Source organism: Pavona decussata, unplaced genomic scaffold (assembly GCF_977016875.1).
Source record: "Pavona decussata unplaced genomic scaffold, jaPavDecu1.1 SCAFFOLD_25, whole genome shotgun sequence".
Lineage (NCBI taxonomy): Eukaryota > Metazoa > Cnidaria > Anthozoa > Scleractinia > Agariciidae > Pavona > Pavona decussata.
Window position 1 is genome coordinate 1,619,598 of NW_028145448.1, and position 17,839 is coordinate 1,637,436.

Below are 17,839 nucleotides of genomic sequence, written 5' to 3' on the forward strand. Positions count from 1 at the left end.
TACCAATAGTAGTTTGATCATATTCCTTTGACGTTCTTTTGTTTTGTTTCGCAGTATGCCCTGTATCAACCTATAAAGATTTCAAAGGCTATGCAGCTTCATGTACACCATGTCCTGCTAACTCTTTTCACCAAATCAATGGTAGTACCCACGTATCGGACTGTGTCTGTCGTCCAGGATACTCCGGGACCCCTGAATATGGAAACGACTGCGCAAGTACGTTACCCGATTTTGCTCTTAGTTTTTGTGATTAGCTTTCATATACCGGATGCACGACAGAGCGTTGTTAACTGTTTCGAACAGGGTAGCAAGCAACCGCCGCACTGTTTTAGCCTACGAAAATTCATTGAACCTAATTTAGTCCTCATGCGTAATGACCTTTGCTCTTTACCAAGTAATGGTAGTTGCTGTTGTGGTGTGTGGTCTAGTGGAGGTAACGTTTGTTGTTCAGTATAAAAATTTTTTGTCTTTTGGTTTGTAGCCGTTATTGTCAGTATAGCTGTTTATTCGTCACCAATTTTAAAATGATCGAAGACATAACATAAGGGTGCTATTAGGTACCTAATAAATACAACAGGTGACCAGATTTTTAGAAACTTTTGGAAACACGAGAACAAAGACAATTAGATTTAATCTGACCCAGGGAACGAAACCTTCTTAGCCACTGTTTTGCTAAAGGAAAACAAAGATAACAAGAAAACAAACAAGGAAATAAAATTACAAAGGGTGCGTTTAGTAGCTAAAAGATGCAACATTCGTCTAGCTTTTGCTAAATGTTTGGAAGCAAGAGGTGTATAGGTGAGAACTGATTCAAAATATCCAGCTTAAAAGAACCTGCTTAGCCACTCTTTATTTAAAAGAAAGCTAACTTGAGTATTGAATAGCATTAAATTGGCACTTGTGAATTCCCTTTTAGTGCAGGTGACAATCCAGTAGCCCCTCTCCCTTCCCTACGGTTTTCTGATCCATATATGCATAGGGATGTATTAAAAGGAGAGACACAAGGGTAGGGCTCTTCAATCTACATGTTCTTACCTTTTTTTAGTTAAGAGTTGTCAACCCCTGCCAGTGCCCGATAACGCAACGTTAACAGGCGGATCCTGCACCTCGCCATGGACATACCAATCCTGGTGCACTGTTGAATGTGATGAAGGATTTAAAATATCACAAGGGACCGCCAATAGACAGTGCGTTGAAGATGAAGTAGACAAAACCATGGATTGGAGCGGGTCGACTGTAGTGTGTGCCGGTACGTTTAATTCATGGAGTTGTCATTCTATTTATCAACATCCAATTTTTGAGTTGTAATTGTACAAGCAATTTTTTTTAAATTTAAAAACCAGCGGCAATTCAGCTATACAATTTACGAATCGAGATGAATATTTTTTATTGGTGTCTTAATTTCGAGCACTGAGCGCAGAGGAGTCAAATTTGATGTTAATTTCAGCTAAATTCCCCGAAAAATTGCGGCGCAAACCGATTTTGTTGATCAAATTCAAGAAAGTGATCGAACAAAGCTTCATGGGTCCTTATTACACATCTGTTGAAAGATTATCCCCAAGCCAGCTTTGGTCACCTGTGGGGAAACGATCAGTTGATGAAGGCATATGACGCTATTTGTTTGTATACTTTTGATACTGGACCAGCGCCAGCTTGAATTATTTTACTTCCAGAAAATTGCACTTTTTTAATATCATTTGTAATCGATTTAGCAAACATTAATTGAAATCCATGAGGGGTTACTAAAATAGACCACGGAGTTAATCGTTACTTTTGCCTCTTCCCATGAACTTTAAAGTATTAAAGCCACCATAAATGAAACTTAGTAAATGATTTTCCAGTAATCAGAGACCCATGTATGCGCAAAGGATTCTGGGATCGCCAGCGGGCAAACATTGCTAGTCGCTAAAAAGAAATGTATGGCGTAAAGTTGTTTCTTTGTCAAAAGCAGTGGTTTTGGACATAGAATAACGTATTTTCGCCGTGATTTTGTGAGAAGCGGAGGTGACTAATGTTTCTGCGTCGAAATTGTAAACGGACTAAAGAGGACTTAAGCCCTCAATTTAACGCATTGCATAGCTTTCAAACAAGCTACAGGATCAAAAGACAGATAGCCGTGATAAGGAACACGACATCTAGCGACAAAAGCAAATAGCTGGGCTCAGCAACACAAAAGCCGCAAGATACATGTGCACCGTTCAAATCCTATCCTTACAGTGATAAAAAGAGAGGCTATACTGTCACCGGATGCACTAAAATGGGCCATACCAAACCTGAACCACATGCCACAAAGTACATAAGAACGGCAGTCGCTTAACAGAAACAACAAGAGTTCTAATGAACGATACGCATAACCCAGAAATGACCTTCAGGAGATGAAAATACAAAACATGCGACAGTGACCATCACGCAAATCGTCCAAATCATAAATGACATTTAATAAGAAGAAAATCAAGCTCTTAAAGAAAATTTACGGGGGACACCGCTCTTTTCATAAGAGGGTGTTCTCAAAAAGATATACCCGTGAGGGCAAAACTAAAACACGCACGTGAGCGCAAAGGCTTGTCAACTCTAAATTTATACACCTCATACAGCACAGTGATCACCGCCTGGCATAGGTTGTTAATATCGGCCCACATACAATTACAACTGAAAAGGCTTTATTGAGTCAATCCCCTCAAATTAATACCTACGTTTGTATTATTTCGAGACTATTGGTCACCATTACTTGATGTAGATTCAGTAGATTGCACAGTCAACATTTCGCATTTATCGATAGATTTCATCCCAGTTATAACACAAAATCTTACAATTTCCACGCACCAACATAAGTCACCTCCGCTTTTCACAAAATCACGGCGAAAATGTGTTATTTTTTTGTCCGAAATCACTGCTTTTGATGAAGAAACAACTTCATGCCATACATTTCTTTCTAGCGACTGGCAATGTTTGCCCCCTGGCGATCCCAGATTCCTGTGCGCAGAACAAATTAGGTGTCTGGTTACTGGCAAATCATTCATTGCACTTAATCTTCTCGTCAACTACACGTGAGATTTTTACATCAATACGCCGGATTTTCCAGCATAATTACGAAATAGTAAATAAGTGAAAATAATATTAATTAATTTTCAGAGAGGAGATGTGATTATGTGTATGTTCCTAACGCTAAAAAACCCTCTGGGACCTGTTCAACTGGCAACAACGCGTATCGCACGACATGCAGCTTCGAGTGCGACCGCGGGCACGAGCGGAATGGATCAGAAACAATTACGTGTCAGCTGAACGAGCAATGGTATCCGGATCCTCCATCTTGTGACGGTATAGAAGAAATTGTAGATTGATTAGTTTTAGTGTGTATGAAGAGATGTAACAATTGTTCTTTTCAAGAGCAGCCATTCTCGTGGAGCTAAAAGTGAAATGTAGTGAATTTAAAAAGAAAAGCGAAACGATTCTGGCTTCATATGAACGATGCCCCTTGTTTGCCCAGGCTTCAAATGGCCTTTTCTGACTAAATACTGAACGGTTTCTTGGCCCTCCTTCGTATTTCTACGATTGTAAAGTAACGTTCTAACAATGAAACACAGAGGGCGTTAACTGGTACGCCATATGGTGCAATACTTACTTGTGACTTAAAAAACAGCGAAATCATGAAAAACACCATGTTAGATATGAAAGTTGATCAGAACAAATTCAGGAACATTTAAGTGACGAAAAAAAAGCCTAACGTCGTTAAAATAACGATGTTAATTCAAAGTATAAGAGAAATCAAAGTCTTGAGAATCTGGCATGTGCGGAACACTATATTCAATAGATATTTTCCATGCCGAACGAAACTTTCCACTGCACGGGAGACGAAACAAATCAGCATCAATGTCCCAGGTTTTGACTGGTAAACCTACCTTTGGGTTTTACAGCAACTTCTTCGAAACGACAAATAATTTAATAAGTGAGTGCCATTCTCCTTTGTCGCGGTAATTTTGAATTTTAATACAGACCAAGTTACGAAAACCAATTGTCAGTATTCAAGAAGAGCACGGGATTGATAATAGTATCCTTAAAGGGACACAGTCACCTGGTGCACGAGCGCATTACACTGTATATACCAATTCTTAGCTGATTTGCATATCACACTTCATCCGTAAGTCTCGCACTGAGAAGCGCATCCTTTAAAAATTTAAAACAAACCTTGGGTCGAAGTGTTTGCCAGTCAAAATTATTATAGTGATTATAAACCTAATGTCATAATAGAAAACTCATTTTCTTGATACCATGGAAAATTTACTGATGGACTTGTCCAGGGAAAGCCAGACGTCAACGAATACCTCTGAAGTCGACGAATCATTTCATTGTTTATTTCGGTATCCGGTCGTGTGAAAAACTATCTTAGCTGTTTCACAGTGTTTGCATAAGAAGCAATTGAGTTCAAATATTAGAGAATGTGTCAGATTTAAAACGTATGGTAGCGAATCGCCTGAAATGCAGTGTAGCAAAACGACTTTGTAGCGAAACTACCGGTAAGCTTTATTTCTGCTTTAGGCCTACTCTGGGACCTTAAGTCGCCGTAACTTTGGACGACTTAAGGCGATTTAAGGCGACTTAAGCAAAACACACTGTAAAATTGAAGCGATTTTAAGCGACTTAAGGCGATTTAAGGCGACTCAAGGCGATTTTAGGCGACTTAAGGCGATTTTGGGCGACTTAAGAAGGTTAAAATTACACAAGGTGCAGTGAGTAAGCTAGGCTGTTGCCCATGTATAGTTAGGCCTATTAATATACCACAGTGGACATATACAATTGATTCGCCTTGTTTAGGTCCAACATGGATTTGAAACCCTTAACCCAAAAGGCAAACAGGATGTTCTGTGATGGTCCTGTGAATGATTTATTGTAATCCACCAATCAGGGAACCAGCCTTAAAATGCATATAGCTGTTAAGATTACTGAGAAATTACCCAGGCTTCATCATCACAAAGATTTCAAGTCCTTAGTACAGACACCCCAGTTCAGGCCCAGAAAGGCCTTCAATATGACCCTAACTAACACGCATAGACTTGAACAGAATGTGTCCAAGAAAGGAAATAAAATATTGCCTGGATTGTTATCATGCAAGCATTATGCATCAGAAAACTCCATGGGTGATCATCCCCGAAAAATTTGACATGATGCACATTATGCCCACAAGTGATCACGTCTGGAATTTTTTGATGCATAATTCAGTCATTTATTAAACAAGAGTATGGATCGGTAATAAATATGTGAAGAGTGTATCAAAAATCACTCAATCAATCACAATGATATATTTAATACCCATTAAGCTTAGCAAGCTTATATAAAATAATTTGATCAACTACAGCATTTTGTTACATTCACTATTAATATAACACTTATGTCAATAGCTGAATTCCTCCATGCCAAATTCCACCAATGTTGCTTGATGGCCGTCGTTGCCAAATTCATACCAGCTTCAAGCCAGAAATCCAGCTATAAAAATGTTGATACGCCTTCTTCTGTGGCGTTTTACCTGTTTAAAAGAAAATACATACCGTTCAACTGATGACAATATAACAGAACAACAATACGCATAACAAATTCACAAAAATGTACACAAACCTTGAAAGCATGCATTGGTGCCGCCATTTTGAAGAAGATCGTCCCAGCATGCATTTCTTTATCTCTATTTGTTCCCAGTGCCCACACTGCTTTCGAACGCATGCAACTTGTAAATTCCTGGATTTATTTTAAGATTTATTTTTAAGGTTTTGGAATTATTTCTAGTCGCAGTGGAAAAGATGCCCGTAGAATTGCATTTCTACGTAATGGTCAATTACAGGAAACTCAAACATTTTGGCAATGAAGATTTGCGGCAAAAAACTGAATTCAATGTATGTATGAAATCAGAACGAGCTTTAGCTAGTTTGGACGCCTGGCACATTTCAGCTTCTTCGTTTGTTTACAAATGCTAAATCAAATGGTTGTTGTGAAAAAAAAAAAAAAAAAAACACTCATCTCGAATGGATCTGGCACGTCAATATCCAGAAGTTATTCTTTCTTGCATTCATGTACTGTTCGATGGCACCTGATAAGTTTTCCAATCGGTAAGTGACTGATAGTGGATAATGTTAACCCTCATACAGTGTGCACTTAAGCTTATAAAGTTTATCAATTTTTGATAAGAGACATTGACTCTTGATTTTTATTTAGGACCTAGTTAGAAAAAATTATTATCTTTTTATCAGAAAAGAAAAGCTCATTTTATTTATTTGTGTTATCCAAAATATTCCAATTACAATATTACATTTGTATGGGGGGATGGTTGATAAAATTGTATATAATATTATGACCATCAGTTGAGTCACTGACAGAGATCAGTAACCCAATGAACACACTATTATGGACAACAAATTCATATTTGTTTTTATTGAAATGGGGAAGTTTATCCTCTGGGAGAAATTTGAGCTTTTTCTAACCTACGCGATTTTTAAAAGATCGGCAGGGGCTGGGGGGGGGGGGGGGGGGGCTCCCATATAAAAGTGAAAGGGATAAACTCAAAATGTTTGGAAGGAAGCCCTAAAAGGTATCAGAATTCTGTTTTGAGGGCATGACCTCAACAATTTTGTTTTCATTTTATTTAAGAGGTACCAAATCAGTTGATTGACATTTGCTGCCTGTCATATTTTTTTGGCTCATTACCCTAAAGGCTACCACAATGTATCTGATGGACGTAATTTTAGCTTTTAACACCCTAAGGGGTATCAAACCACAAATATTAACCCCTAAAAGGTATGGCAATCGCCCCTGTCAATTTAATATGAGATTCCCCCTCCCCCTACCGGAGGTATTTAAGGCGACTTTTTTTTTAAGCGACTTTAAGCGACTTAAGGCGACTTAAGGTCCCAGAGTAGGCCTTGCTTTCAATCATATATTTATTTTGCGTTTATAATTTCGTTTCTACAACTTCTCCGTTACCTAAAATTAGGAAACAAACCCATGTCATTACAAGAACGCTTGCTCGACCCGTAGAAAACAAGGTTCTAATAGAAGTTTTCCTTGTCGAGGAGATAATCGACTGTGTACCGAAGCTTGTCTTCGTCTGAGCTTCAAACCAAGCAGCTTTGACGCAAAGTTCGAATCGTTTCCGAAGATTCCCTCCGCACGAACCTTTTGCCAGGTTGAAAAAATGGGATTTTCGAAATATATATAATCGAGATTTGTTCTCCAACGTTTTTAATTTATTTCTCTCGTTATATGGGAGTGCTAATGGGGGTACCCAATTGTCAGTTAACTACTAATTTTTCGGCTAATTGTCAGTTAACTACCATTTTTTTGGCCAATTGTCAATTAACCACTAATTTTGGTTATCTATTAACTTTTATTATCTCACAGCGATAATAATTGATTCATAATCCGAATTTTCTTTACTTCAAAACGTCAATCAGTTTTGGGGGTTGGACCATTGTGAACAAAAAGACGAAACAAAAAGAAGAAACAAAATACGCACCATTTAGCTCACTTGTGGCACTTCCCATTAGAAAGCGTAGTTCCATTTCCCGCTGGGCCTTTGTCACAATTGCAAAATTTTCGGCTTTCCTGTCCAATTTTTCCAGTCGAAACAACCTTAAATCGAAGCCACCGAGTCCGAACTTTTCCGCTTGCTGTTTGATTCCCACGAATTCTCTCAAATGTTTGCAGGCTATCTCCTTTGAATTATGCTTTTCAATGTCGAACAGTACACGATCTCTGTGCCGTTCGCATGCAGATCCTTCATCATCGCGATAAAAGCTGAGAATAACCTACACCGTGCCACTCGACGCCATCACGAGGATCAAACAGATCAAGGTCATCGCTTCCTCGTGCCTGGTACGACCCTGGCGCCTTTCACATATAATATCAATTAATATGTTACCTGGTCACGCAAAGGGACAGGTAAAACTCACAAAAAGCTTTGCTGTTAGGAAAGAACTTTGTTGCTTTGATTAACAACAACAATCGTATTTAGTATAATTAATAGAATATCACTTAACTGTTAACTTTTCATTTATCAGTTAACTACTAATATTTTGGCCAAATATCAGTTAACAACTATTTTTGTGGCCAATTGTCAGTTAACTGTTAACCCCATTAGCACCCTCTTATATTGGTCAATGCAGGCGATTTCTTCTGCACGGCGCCTTCACGTTTCCCACCTCCTCTTTTCATGTTCCGTCGGCGAATGATGCGATCCATACCGTTTTTAACCAAATATGATAAAATAATACCATAGGATAAGCAAAAGCATACTCAGAAACAGGTTTCCAGTAAAAGATTGAAAATCCAATAAAACACTGGGAAGATTGAAGCGGATTTCTATATTTGACGTCTACTTTTGATTTCAAGTTGAGGTAGACGTTTTTCAAACAGACAAAACTAGTGTCCAGGTCAGCGCGGTCACTAAGGTGACTGTATCCCTTTAAAAATAGCGAATAATATGCAGTTTCCTTAAGATAGATAGTTCATTAAAATCACTTTGCAGCCATAGGGCTGAATTAGGTAAACATTAACAAATAAGTCATTAAAAAAAAAAAAATCAAGATTTGATGGTGCAATATCAGCGAAATATCACGCGCACAAAAAAGAAAATGTCACTTATAAATATATTACTTTCATGTGCGCTTAAATGTTGAGAGTTCCTTATTAGGAGGCTACTTTTTCCCGGAGTAGGTCCATAACAAAGAATATTGAATTTTAGTTTATACTAAAACAGTGGATAGCGTTGAAGGTGCGCTCTGATTGGCTAGTCAAACTCCGAATATCCTTTGCTATTTACCTCCGGGCAACTCGCGAGTCTGGCCCTCCGTCGCATGAATTTCGAAAAAAAAAATGGCGTCCTGGTTTACATCCGTGACAAGCGAAGAAATCATCCAAATTAACAACGAAGCAGTCCCTAAAAACACAAATAAGTGGACTAAATTTGGTTTGGCAGTGTTACAAGATAATATTTTATGGTTTTAACCCGGAGTTTATCGATAAAAGACATATGCAAATTAATATTACGTAACCAAATTTGCTGTCACTTGTTCACTTGAGAACCAAAGTTTAATCATATTTCTTACAGAATGGGTTCAGCAAAAGGAAGAGTTTGCAACTCCAGTTAAAGAAATGTCGCCACCAGAACTAAACAAATGTCTTTAGAAATTTTACCTGTCAGCAAGGAAACGGGACGGCAGTTTTAACAACAAAAAATCTCTTACCACGATCCGAGCCGCGTTGGATCGTCCCTTTAGAAGTCCTCCATTTTCCAAGCCATATTCTATTGCTGGAGACAGTCAATTTAACGACGCAGATACTGACGCAGATACTGTTAGAAATGATTGACAGTTCATAGACACGTGATTTGGACCATATGCTTTTGCAAGCTAGCTAGGTTTCAGTTTTCATTACAATCTTGTATGATTCTCGCGTAGTTATGGTGGAATTCGAATCGAACGATTAAACAAGTTAAAATTGGTGGTGGACGAACTCGTAATATTTGAAATGGCGCCCAACGTGGGAAGGTGAACACACAATCGACGAAATGAACGAGGAATTAGCGCGGTCTCGCGCTAAACGCGGTGGTGATCGAACTGTATTGACGAAGCTTGCGAACGAACCACATGATTTGCTGAAAGACGAGGTCTTAAATCGACCACGATTGAAAACTCTGGCTGAATCGTTGGCAGAAAAGTTGGAAATTGTGAAATCCTTAGACGAAGCGATGCTCGAAACGTGTAAGGTCGAAGGCATCGAACACGAAATAGAAGAATCGTACGAGATTAACGAAAGAGCGTTGGAAATACGACGAAGGATCATGGATGCGATAGCCGCTGTGGAGAAGGGCCCCGACAAGTCCGACAACAAGGAAATTGGTGGAAATAATGTGCCCTTGGTGTCCCTTGAATCGCCTCTTATTTCTGGAGATCAACACGCAAATACAACGGTAAATTTGAATTCTGGAAATCCCCCAATTCATGTGCCGGGGAGCTCGGGCACTAACACAATACATGCTGGAAACACGCAATCGTCGGGGAGTTCGAATGCGAACGTACTACACGCTGGAAACAAACAATCATCGGGGAGCACTGATCATGCAGGTATGGTTCAGCAAACTAACTTTAGCTCGTTAGCTAATCCAAAGGCAAAGTTACCTAAGCTCGTTCTACCGAAGTTTAGAGGTGAAATTACTCAATGGCAGACTTTCTGGGATAGCTTCAACAGTTTCATTCACGTAAATCCTTATCTAAGCCCGATCGATAAATTCATTCATTTGCACTCGTTGTTGGAAGGCCAAGCGGCACGCGCTATACAAGGATTGACTCGAACATACGCGAATTATCAATCGGCTATTGATATTTTGAGAATCGTTTTGGAAGGCCCCAGAACATAATTTCAACGCACATGGATGAGTTGCTGAAAATTCCTGGGTGTACTAGCGACAAGGCTTCACAGCTCCCATTCGTGTATGACAAGATTAGTGTAAACGTGCGCGGTTTGGAGTCCCTTGGTGTCAGTTCTAGCCAGTATGGAAGCTTGTTAATTCCCGTGATTATGTCCAAATTACCGCAAGAAGTACGAATTCAAGTCGCTAGAAATACGGCTCAAGAGGTCTGGCAAATGTCTGGCATATTGGATGTGATTCGACAGGACGTTGAGGCTCGAGAGATTAGCGAAGGTGTAAAAGTGAACGCTGACAAACCTAAACAAACATACAATCAGATGAAAACACCGTCTGCTGCAGCTCTTATCGCTAAAGTTAACGAAGGCACGCGACCCTCGCCAGCTGGAACCCAAATTAAATGTGCTTATTGTGGTGGCGGTCATTATTCAGCTTCTTGTAATCGTGTTACCGATCTGCAAGCTCGTTTGGAAATTATCCGAAGAGATCGAAGATGTTTTGTTTGCTTGCGGTTCGGTCATCAAAGCAGTTCGTGTAGTTTGGGCTGTCGACGTTGTAACGGAAAACACCACCAGTCCCTGAATTCACCGAGAGAGTCATCTGCCCCAAACGAGTATTCACAGAACACGCAGACTCTTGTGAGTCACGCAATTGACAGACACGTAACGGATGGTCACGCAATGAATGGTCACACAATGGATGATCACGCAGCAAACACACAACCTCAGAGAGTCACAACAACCGCCAGTTCTGAAACGAAAGGACACGTCTTGTTGCAAACCGCAACTGCGCTCGCAACAAATCAAGATGGGTCGAAATCCACAAAGGTGAAAATATTGTTCGACTGTGGAAGCCAACGTTCTTGTGTAACAGATAATCTCAAGTCTAGGCTTAGCCTGAAACCAACAAAGACGGAAACTCTTCACCTCAACACATTTGGAGAAAGGAACTTTCGAAAACAAAAATGCGATGTTGTAACTTTGCATCTTGAGAGCTGCAACGACGAGACTGTGAAGGTTTCTGTCCTTAGTTTTCCTGCTATTTGTTCACCGCTCCCGACAAGAGTAGACGCAAGCAGCTACCCGCATTTGCAAGGACTGCAATTAGCGGACTGCTCCGATTCCCAAGATTCGATTGATGTCCTTATTGAATCTGACCATTACTGGGACTTCGTAACCAATGAAATCGTGCGCGGAGACTTTGGTCCTACTGCGATCAATAGCAAGTTCGGATGGCTGCTGTCAGGGCCTACGGAGTTCGCTACTAGATTTGAAACAACTGTGACAAACCTGATCATATCGGGAAACAGCAATGGTTTGTTCGACCACACCCAAGACCCCCTCGTTGACACTTTGAAGCAGTTCTGGGAAACTGAATCTATCGGAATAAAAGGAGAATTGGAATGCAAGCAGTCAAGTGATTGTTTCAACGACGTTACGAAGTGGAACTCCCGTGGAAGGAGAATCGTCCTGTCATATCGAGTGATTACGAACTGTGTGTCAACCGTCTCAAATCTCTGCAACGAAGGTTGTTGAAGGAACCAGAGTTAATTTAGGAATACGATCGAATCATTGAAGATCAAATTAGCCAGGGAATTGTGGAAAAGGTCCCCGCAGAACAAAGCGAAGTAAACGAAAGCGAAACTGTGCATTATTTACTGCACCATGGTGTGATCCGAAGAGATCGAGAAACGACTAAGTTGAGAATTGTGTATGACGGATCAGCTAAACCACCTGGACGCAATCACTCCTTGAACGATTGTCTTCAAACTGGTCCTAATTATACACCGCAGTTGTTTGACACTCTTGTTAAATTTCGCTGGCACAAGATTGGTCTGACAGCCGATATCGAGAAAGCATTTCTGATGGTTGGAATAAACGAAAACGACAAGGACATGCTGAGATTCTTGTGGTTTAAGGATCCTGGCGACCTGATATCCGAAATTGAACATTTGAGATTTACGAGACTGGTGTTTGGACTGAGACCATCACCAGCTATTTTAGGATCGACGATTCGACACCATTTAGACGCGCAACTATCAGAGGAGTTCAAGATGGAATTGATCGAGCGGTTAAAGAATTCCCTGTATGTGGATGATCTCGTTACCGGAGAAGCGAACAATGATGAGGTGTTGGATTTGTACTCGAAGTCTAAATCAATTATGCAGCGAGGTGGATTCAATTTGCGAAAATGGAACACTAACTCGACCGTTGTACGAGAGGCAATCAACCGATCAACTGAGGGAGTGACGCCCCCATCTGTATCCGAAGGCATGAAGTCTGTCACCGAAGAAGATGAATCCTATGCAAAGGCCACAACAGGTCCACCAGTCAATGACGACAAGACCGCTGACAGCAATATTGTAAAGGTGTTGGGCTCAATTTGGAATACTGCAACCGATGAGTTCACGTTCGACTTGTCTGATCTTTCAGAACAAGCTAAGCTGCTTCCGACTACAAAGCGATCGTTGCTGAAGATCTGGGCTAAAATATTTGATCCGCTTGGACTGTTGAGCCCATTTACTATACAGTGGAAGGTCTTATTTCAAGTACTTTGTAATGAGCGCACCGACTGAGATGAACAATTGAGTGACGAACACTTGAAGAAATGGAATTCACTCATCGCCGAACTTCAAACACTGAACAGTGTTCGCATACCGAGATGTTACTTCGACAGCCATTCCGCAAGTCTTTTGAAATCAGGGCAACTTCACTGCTTCAGCGATGCGTCTGAAAGGGCATACGCAGCGGTCATTTATCTTCGCTCGCTTTACGAAGATGGACATGCGGAGATCAATTTAATCGCATCGAAGACCAAGATTGCACCGTTAAAGAAACAGAGCATCCCCAGGCTTGAGTTACTTGGCGCTACGATTCTGGCACGACTCGCTAAAACTGTGCAGAACGCCTTGCCCCAGAAGTTAGAAACTGTGTACTGGGTCGATTCCATGACAGTCTTATGTTGGATCAGGAATATAAGGTCATGGAAACAGTATGTCATGAGCAGGGTGCAAGAGATCCGTTAGAGCACCACTCCAGCGTCGTGGAATTTCTGTCCCGGCGAACAGAACCCAGCCGATATCCCTTCGCGTGGAATGACAGCGAGCGAATTGGTTACCGAGGACAAATGATGGAAGGGTCCAGAATTTCTGCACAACGTTGAAGAAGAATGGCCACGTGAGGACAACGCCCACTCCGAGAACGAAAATGCCTTGAAAGAAAATGCGAAGAATCCTGCAAATATTACACATGTTTTGGTCAGTGGTGAACAAGTGCGACAGACTGGCTTACATCAAATCATTGATGCCAACCGCTACAGTAGCTTGACAAAATTGTTGCAGATTACTGCTTACGTCCTTCGATTTGCGAGGAGATCAAAGGAGAAGAGAGGTCCCGAATTGAACGCAGAAGAAATCCGATCTGCCGAAGAACTGTGGATTAAGTCCATACAGAACCAATCATTTCCAGAGGAAGTGTGCCATTTGATGTCGACAAGAAAAACGCCCGCTCCAATTCTTGTGCGACAGTTTGACCTCTACATAGATGAGAGAGGTATCATGCGATGCAAGGGTAGAATTCAGAACAGTTCACTTAATCAAGAAGCCAAAACTCCAATGTTGTTACCTTCAAAGCATTACGTGGTGGATTTGATTATCGGTGACCATCACTGGCGGATGCTGCACAGCGGAGTAAACACAACGTTGACGTCTGTAAGAGAGCGGTTTTGGATATTGCAAGGAAGACGAGCTGTCAAAGGGTGCCGACGACGATGCGTGACGTGCCGAAAGGGGCAGGGACAGCCATTCCCACTACCACAGCCACCCGATTTACCCGAGGAACGAGTTTCTGATTGTCCACCTTTCACGCACACAGGTGTAGACTTTGCAGGTCCTTTCTACACGACAGATAAAGGTGGAACAAACGCAGATGAAGCTAAGGCATACGTTTGCCTGTTTACGTGCGCCTCTACTAGAGCCTTACACTTGGAGCTACCAAGACGACTGAGTGCCGAAGCCTTTCTATTGGCTTTTCGCCGATTCACTAGCAGAAGAGGTTTGCCAGCCACATTACTATCGGACAATGCCAAGACTTTCAAGTCTGCTTCAAAGGAAGTTGTGAAAATAAGCAAGAGCCCAAGAAGTTCCCCATTACATGGCAAACAACGGTGTAACGTGGAAATTTATTGTTGACAAAGCCCCATGGTGGGGCGGATTCTGGGAACGTTTAGTTCAAACCGTAAAGAGACCGCTCAAGAAAGTGATCGGACGGAGTTGTCTGAGTTTCGAAGAGCTCAGTACCCTACTTACAGAGGTGGAATGTGTCGTTAACGCTAGGCCTCTAGCATACGTTTACGATGACTTGGATGGTGTGAACTTTGCGCTAACTCCTTCACACTTGATTAATGGTCGACGCTTGCAGAGCACTCCCAATTCAAGCCACTTTGAAATTGTTAGCACCCATGACACGCTGACGCGACGATCGCAGCACCAGAAACGCCTGCTGAATCAGTTTACAGCTGCCTGGAGAAATGAGTATTTGGTGAACTTACGCGAAACACACGCTACGAATTCGAAGAGAAAGGGAGAGAATCCGGAAATTGCTGTTGGTGACGTCGTACGGCTTCAGAAGGATTTGACCGAGAGAGCACTGTGGAAATTAGCGATCGTCAAAGAATTGCAAGCAGGAGGTGACGGCCAGGTTAGAGCTGCAGTTGTGCGGGTAGCAGATACCAGAAACTTACTCAAGATGAGTGTCAAGCATTTGATTCCCATCGAAGTGAAGGCCAACGTTGACCCATTGCCGCAGCCCGAGGATTCAGTTCGGTCTGAACAAGGAACAGAAGCTGTTGATAGCAGACCTCGAAGGAGGGCGGCGATTGATGGAGAAATTCTACGGAGACTGAGATCATAAGAACTTTGACTATTTGAATTTTGCTGAACGTTTCCGTGTTTCAGTTTTCTCGAACTTTGCAGTATGTTGCAATGGAACTGAGACCACAAGTGGTCTTCAAGAACTCGTTAATTTGCGAGCTACATTTGTTGTATTTGTTTTGTTATTTCACAAGTACATCTGTATCACTAAGTTGAACAGATGCGGGGAGTGTTAGAAATGATTGACAGTTCATAGACACGTGATTTGGACCATATGCTTTCGCAAGAAATCTAGGTTTCAGTTTTCATTACAATCTTGTATGATTCTCGCGTAGTTATGGTGGAATTCGAATCGAACGATTAAACAAGTTAAAATTGGTGGTGGACGAACTCGTAATATTTGAAAAATACATCTCTGAGCAATTTTCTGAAAACCCTCAGCAAGAGTGGTCAAAAAGCTCCAACAATGCACAAGCAACCTTTGACAAAGGATGTCGTTGCCAAACTTTATGAAGAAGGCGAGATCGTTGATATTGATTCACTCCAACCAAACAAAGAGCCGCAAACAGCCTGGTTTTTTATCAGTCTGTTCCTTGGAAAGATAGGACGCGAAAATCAGCAGCTTCTAAAGTAGCACATGCTCGTCTCGAGACAAACACCAGGTGGTGAAAAAATATTTCGAAATGAGCAGAGAGCACGGAGCAGTGTTGGCGACCAAAAACCGCCAACGTGGCCTCGACGACAAAGAAGACGAGTCAAACGGCAAAATATTCGAAAGACCTGGTTGAAAACGCTGCCCGGTGGAACTCATCGAGAAATACTTGTCACATCTGAATCCCGAGTGCAGCAGTTTATTCCAGAAACCACGAAGCCCGTGCAAATCGTTTAACCCAGCAAGAGATGCTATGTCGTACTGCTCGACTCCACTTGGCTACAACACCCTTGATAATATGCTAAATGACATCAAGAGCTGGTATAAAACGGTATAAGGAACAGAACTTGTCGAACATGCAAAAACCAACGATTTTCACTTTCCTTCCCGTGGTTTTCCCGTTGTAAATTTCTCGCTCGTTTGATCACCTGATGTATCATGTGACTTTTTGGGGCGCCTTATTGTTTCAGTCATTTGCGCGCGGGATTTCCGCCCGAAAATATTGCAATCTTGGCAGGGGAAAAATGAATTAAAATCATCTTTTTGTGGTGCACATTATCTCACTGTTTTAGTATATACTAAGACAACCATTCACCTCAGTGTCGGTGGCTAGTGGTGGATATTTACCTCGCCGCCTCGCCGCTCGGGAAATATCCACCATTATAATCCATCAAACATTTTTGCTCGCGCGCGATTGGTCTAAACGCCTCACGTGACCGAGTATACCCCAGCCAAAACTGGGGAATATCCGATGATATTCCCCAAGTGATATTCCCCAATTTTTAAAACTTCAAGGCGCGTCTTGTTTACAATTTAAATTAATGTCAAGATGGGGGAACGGTTTGCTTTTGTGACAGAAGGAGAGATAAACCCACTGGTCGATAAAGCAGTATCAGAAAACAATATACGCTCTAAACGTTTTTGACGGTAAACTGTTCTTAAACGAAATGTTCAAATACTCAAGCTCGTTGCTACACGTTGCGAAAAATATTTGAAGGATAATAACCACAATAGCCTTCATTTGGCTTTAAAAAATCTGCTCAGATATTTGTCCTTGGACATTATCTGCTCCTCGAAGCTCACAGTTTTCCTCGAGCTTCGCTCTTGGAAAACTGTTCGCTTCTCGGAACAGATAATGGCCGCGGACAAATATCTGAGCATATTTTCGCGCCAAATGGAGGCTATTGTTTATCTAGCCACCGCCACGTCGGTGAATAGTTTTTAATTGATTGCGGAAAAGAACGTACATCAAAAGAACTGCTGAGTCGTTAGATTACAGGACAAAGGTTAAGGACTCGCGTAATCGAACAAAGTAGAATTTACACTTTACAATTTACACTTGTGGAAGCCACCAATGTCAAACTAGAATAAATTAAAATAAGAGCTTAAGATCCAATAGTAGAATTTGTTTTTCAGTAACGACCTTAGAGCCTGAGAACTATGGCAACTAAAATAAGCTATTAATTTTCTCTCCTAACACCATTAAATTGTCGTTCAGTTGTTCTTGCAAACCGAAATCAGCAAGATCTAGCAATATTTCTGATTGTTTTCAAGAAAACAATTATTTCAGTCGTACTTGCCTGTGTTGGATATGAGATGATTATAGCCAACGAGGCGCTACTCGCCCCTTTGGCTATCTATCATCTCATATCCAACGCGCGTTTGGGAAATAATTTTAAATACACACCAATGTAATTCTGGCCCCAGTTGTTCAAAGGGCGGATAATTTTATCCACTGGATAGTTCGCCATCCGGGATATAAAATGTGTGCAAGGTTTTCCCGATAGTCCTATAATTTGTGAATAGAGTAGAAGCAAATGTCAATTTAAGAATTGCATTGTGTGGAAATTTTGCCAAAAGCATCGGTTAAAGTACATTTGTTCCGGCGTTGGATAGCAACTTATCCAAT

At 41.3% G+C, this 17,839-nt stretch overlaps 1 protein-coding gene across 1 annotated transcript in view; it reads left to right on the top strand.

The window, feature by feature from the left end:
• LOC146485730 (sushi, von Willebrand factor type A, EGF and pentraxin domain-containing protein 1-like) overlaps window positions 1-17,839 on the top strand; it is a 112,778-nt gene that overhangs the window by 10,786 nt on the left and 84,153 nt on the right. Inside the window, exons 3-5 of the mRNA XM_085103076.1 lie at window positions 55-216; window positions 1,046-1,249; window positions 3,133-3,318. Coding sequence (XP_084959202.1) covers window positions 55-216; window positions 1,046-1,249; window positions 3,133-3,318 — 552 coding nt within the window. The remainder of the gene's footprint in view (window positions 1-54; window positions 217-1,045; window positions 1,250-3,132; window positions 3,319-17,839) is intronic.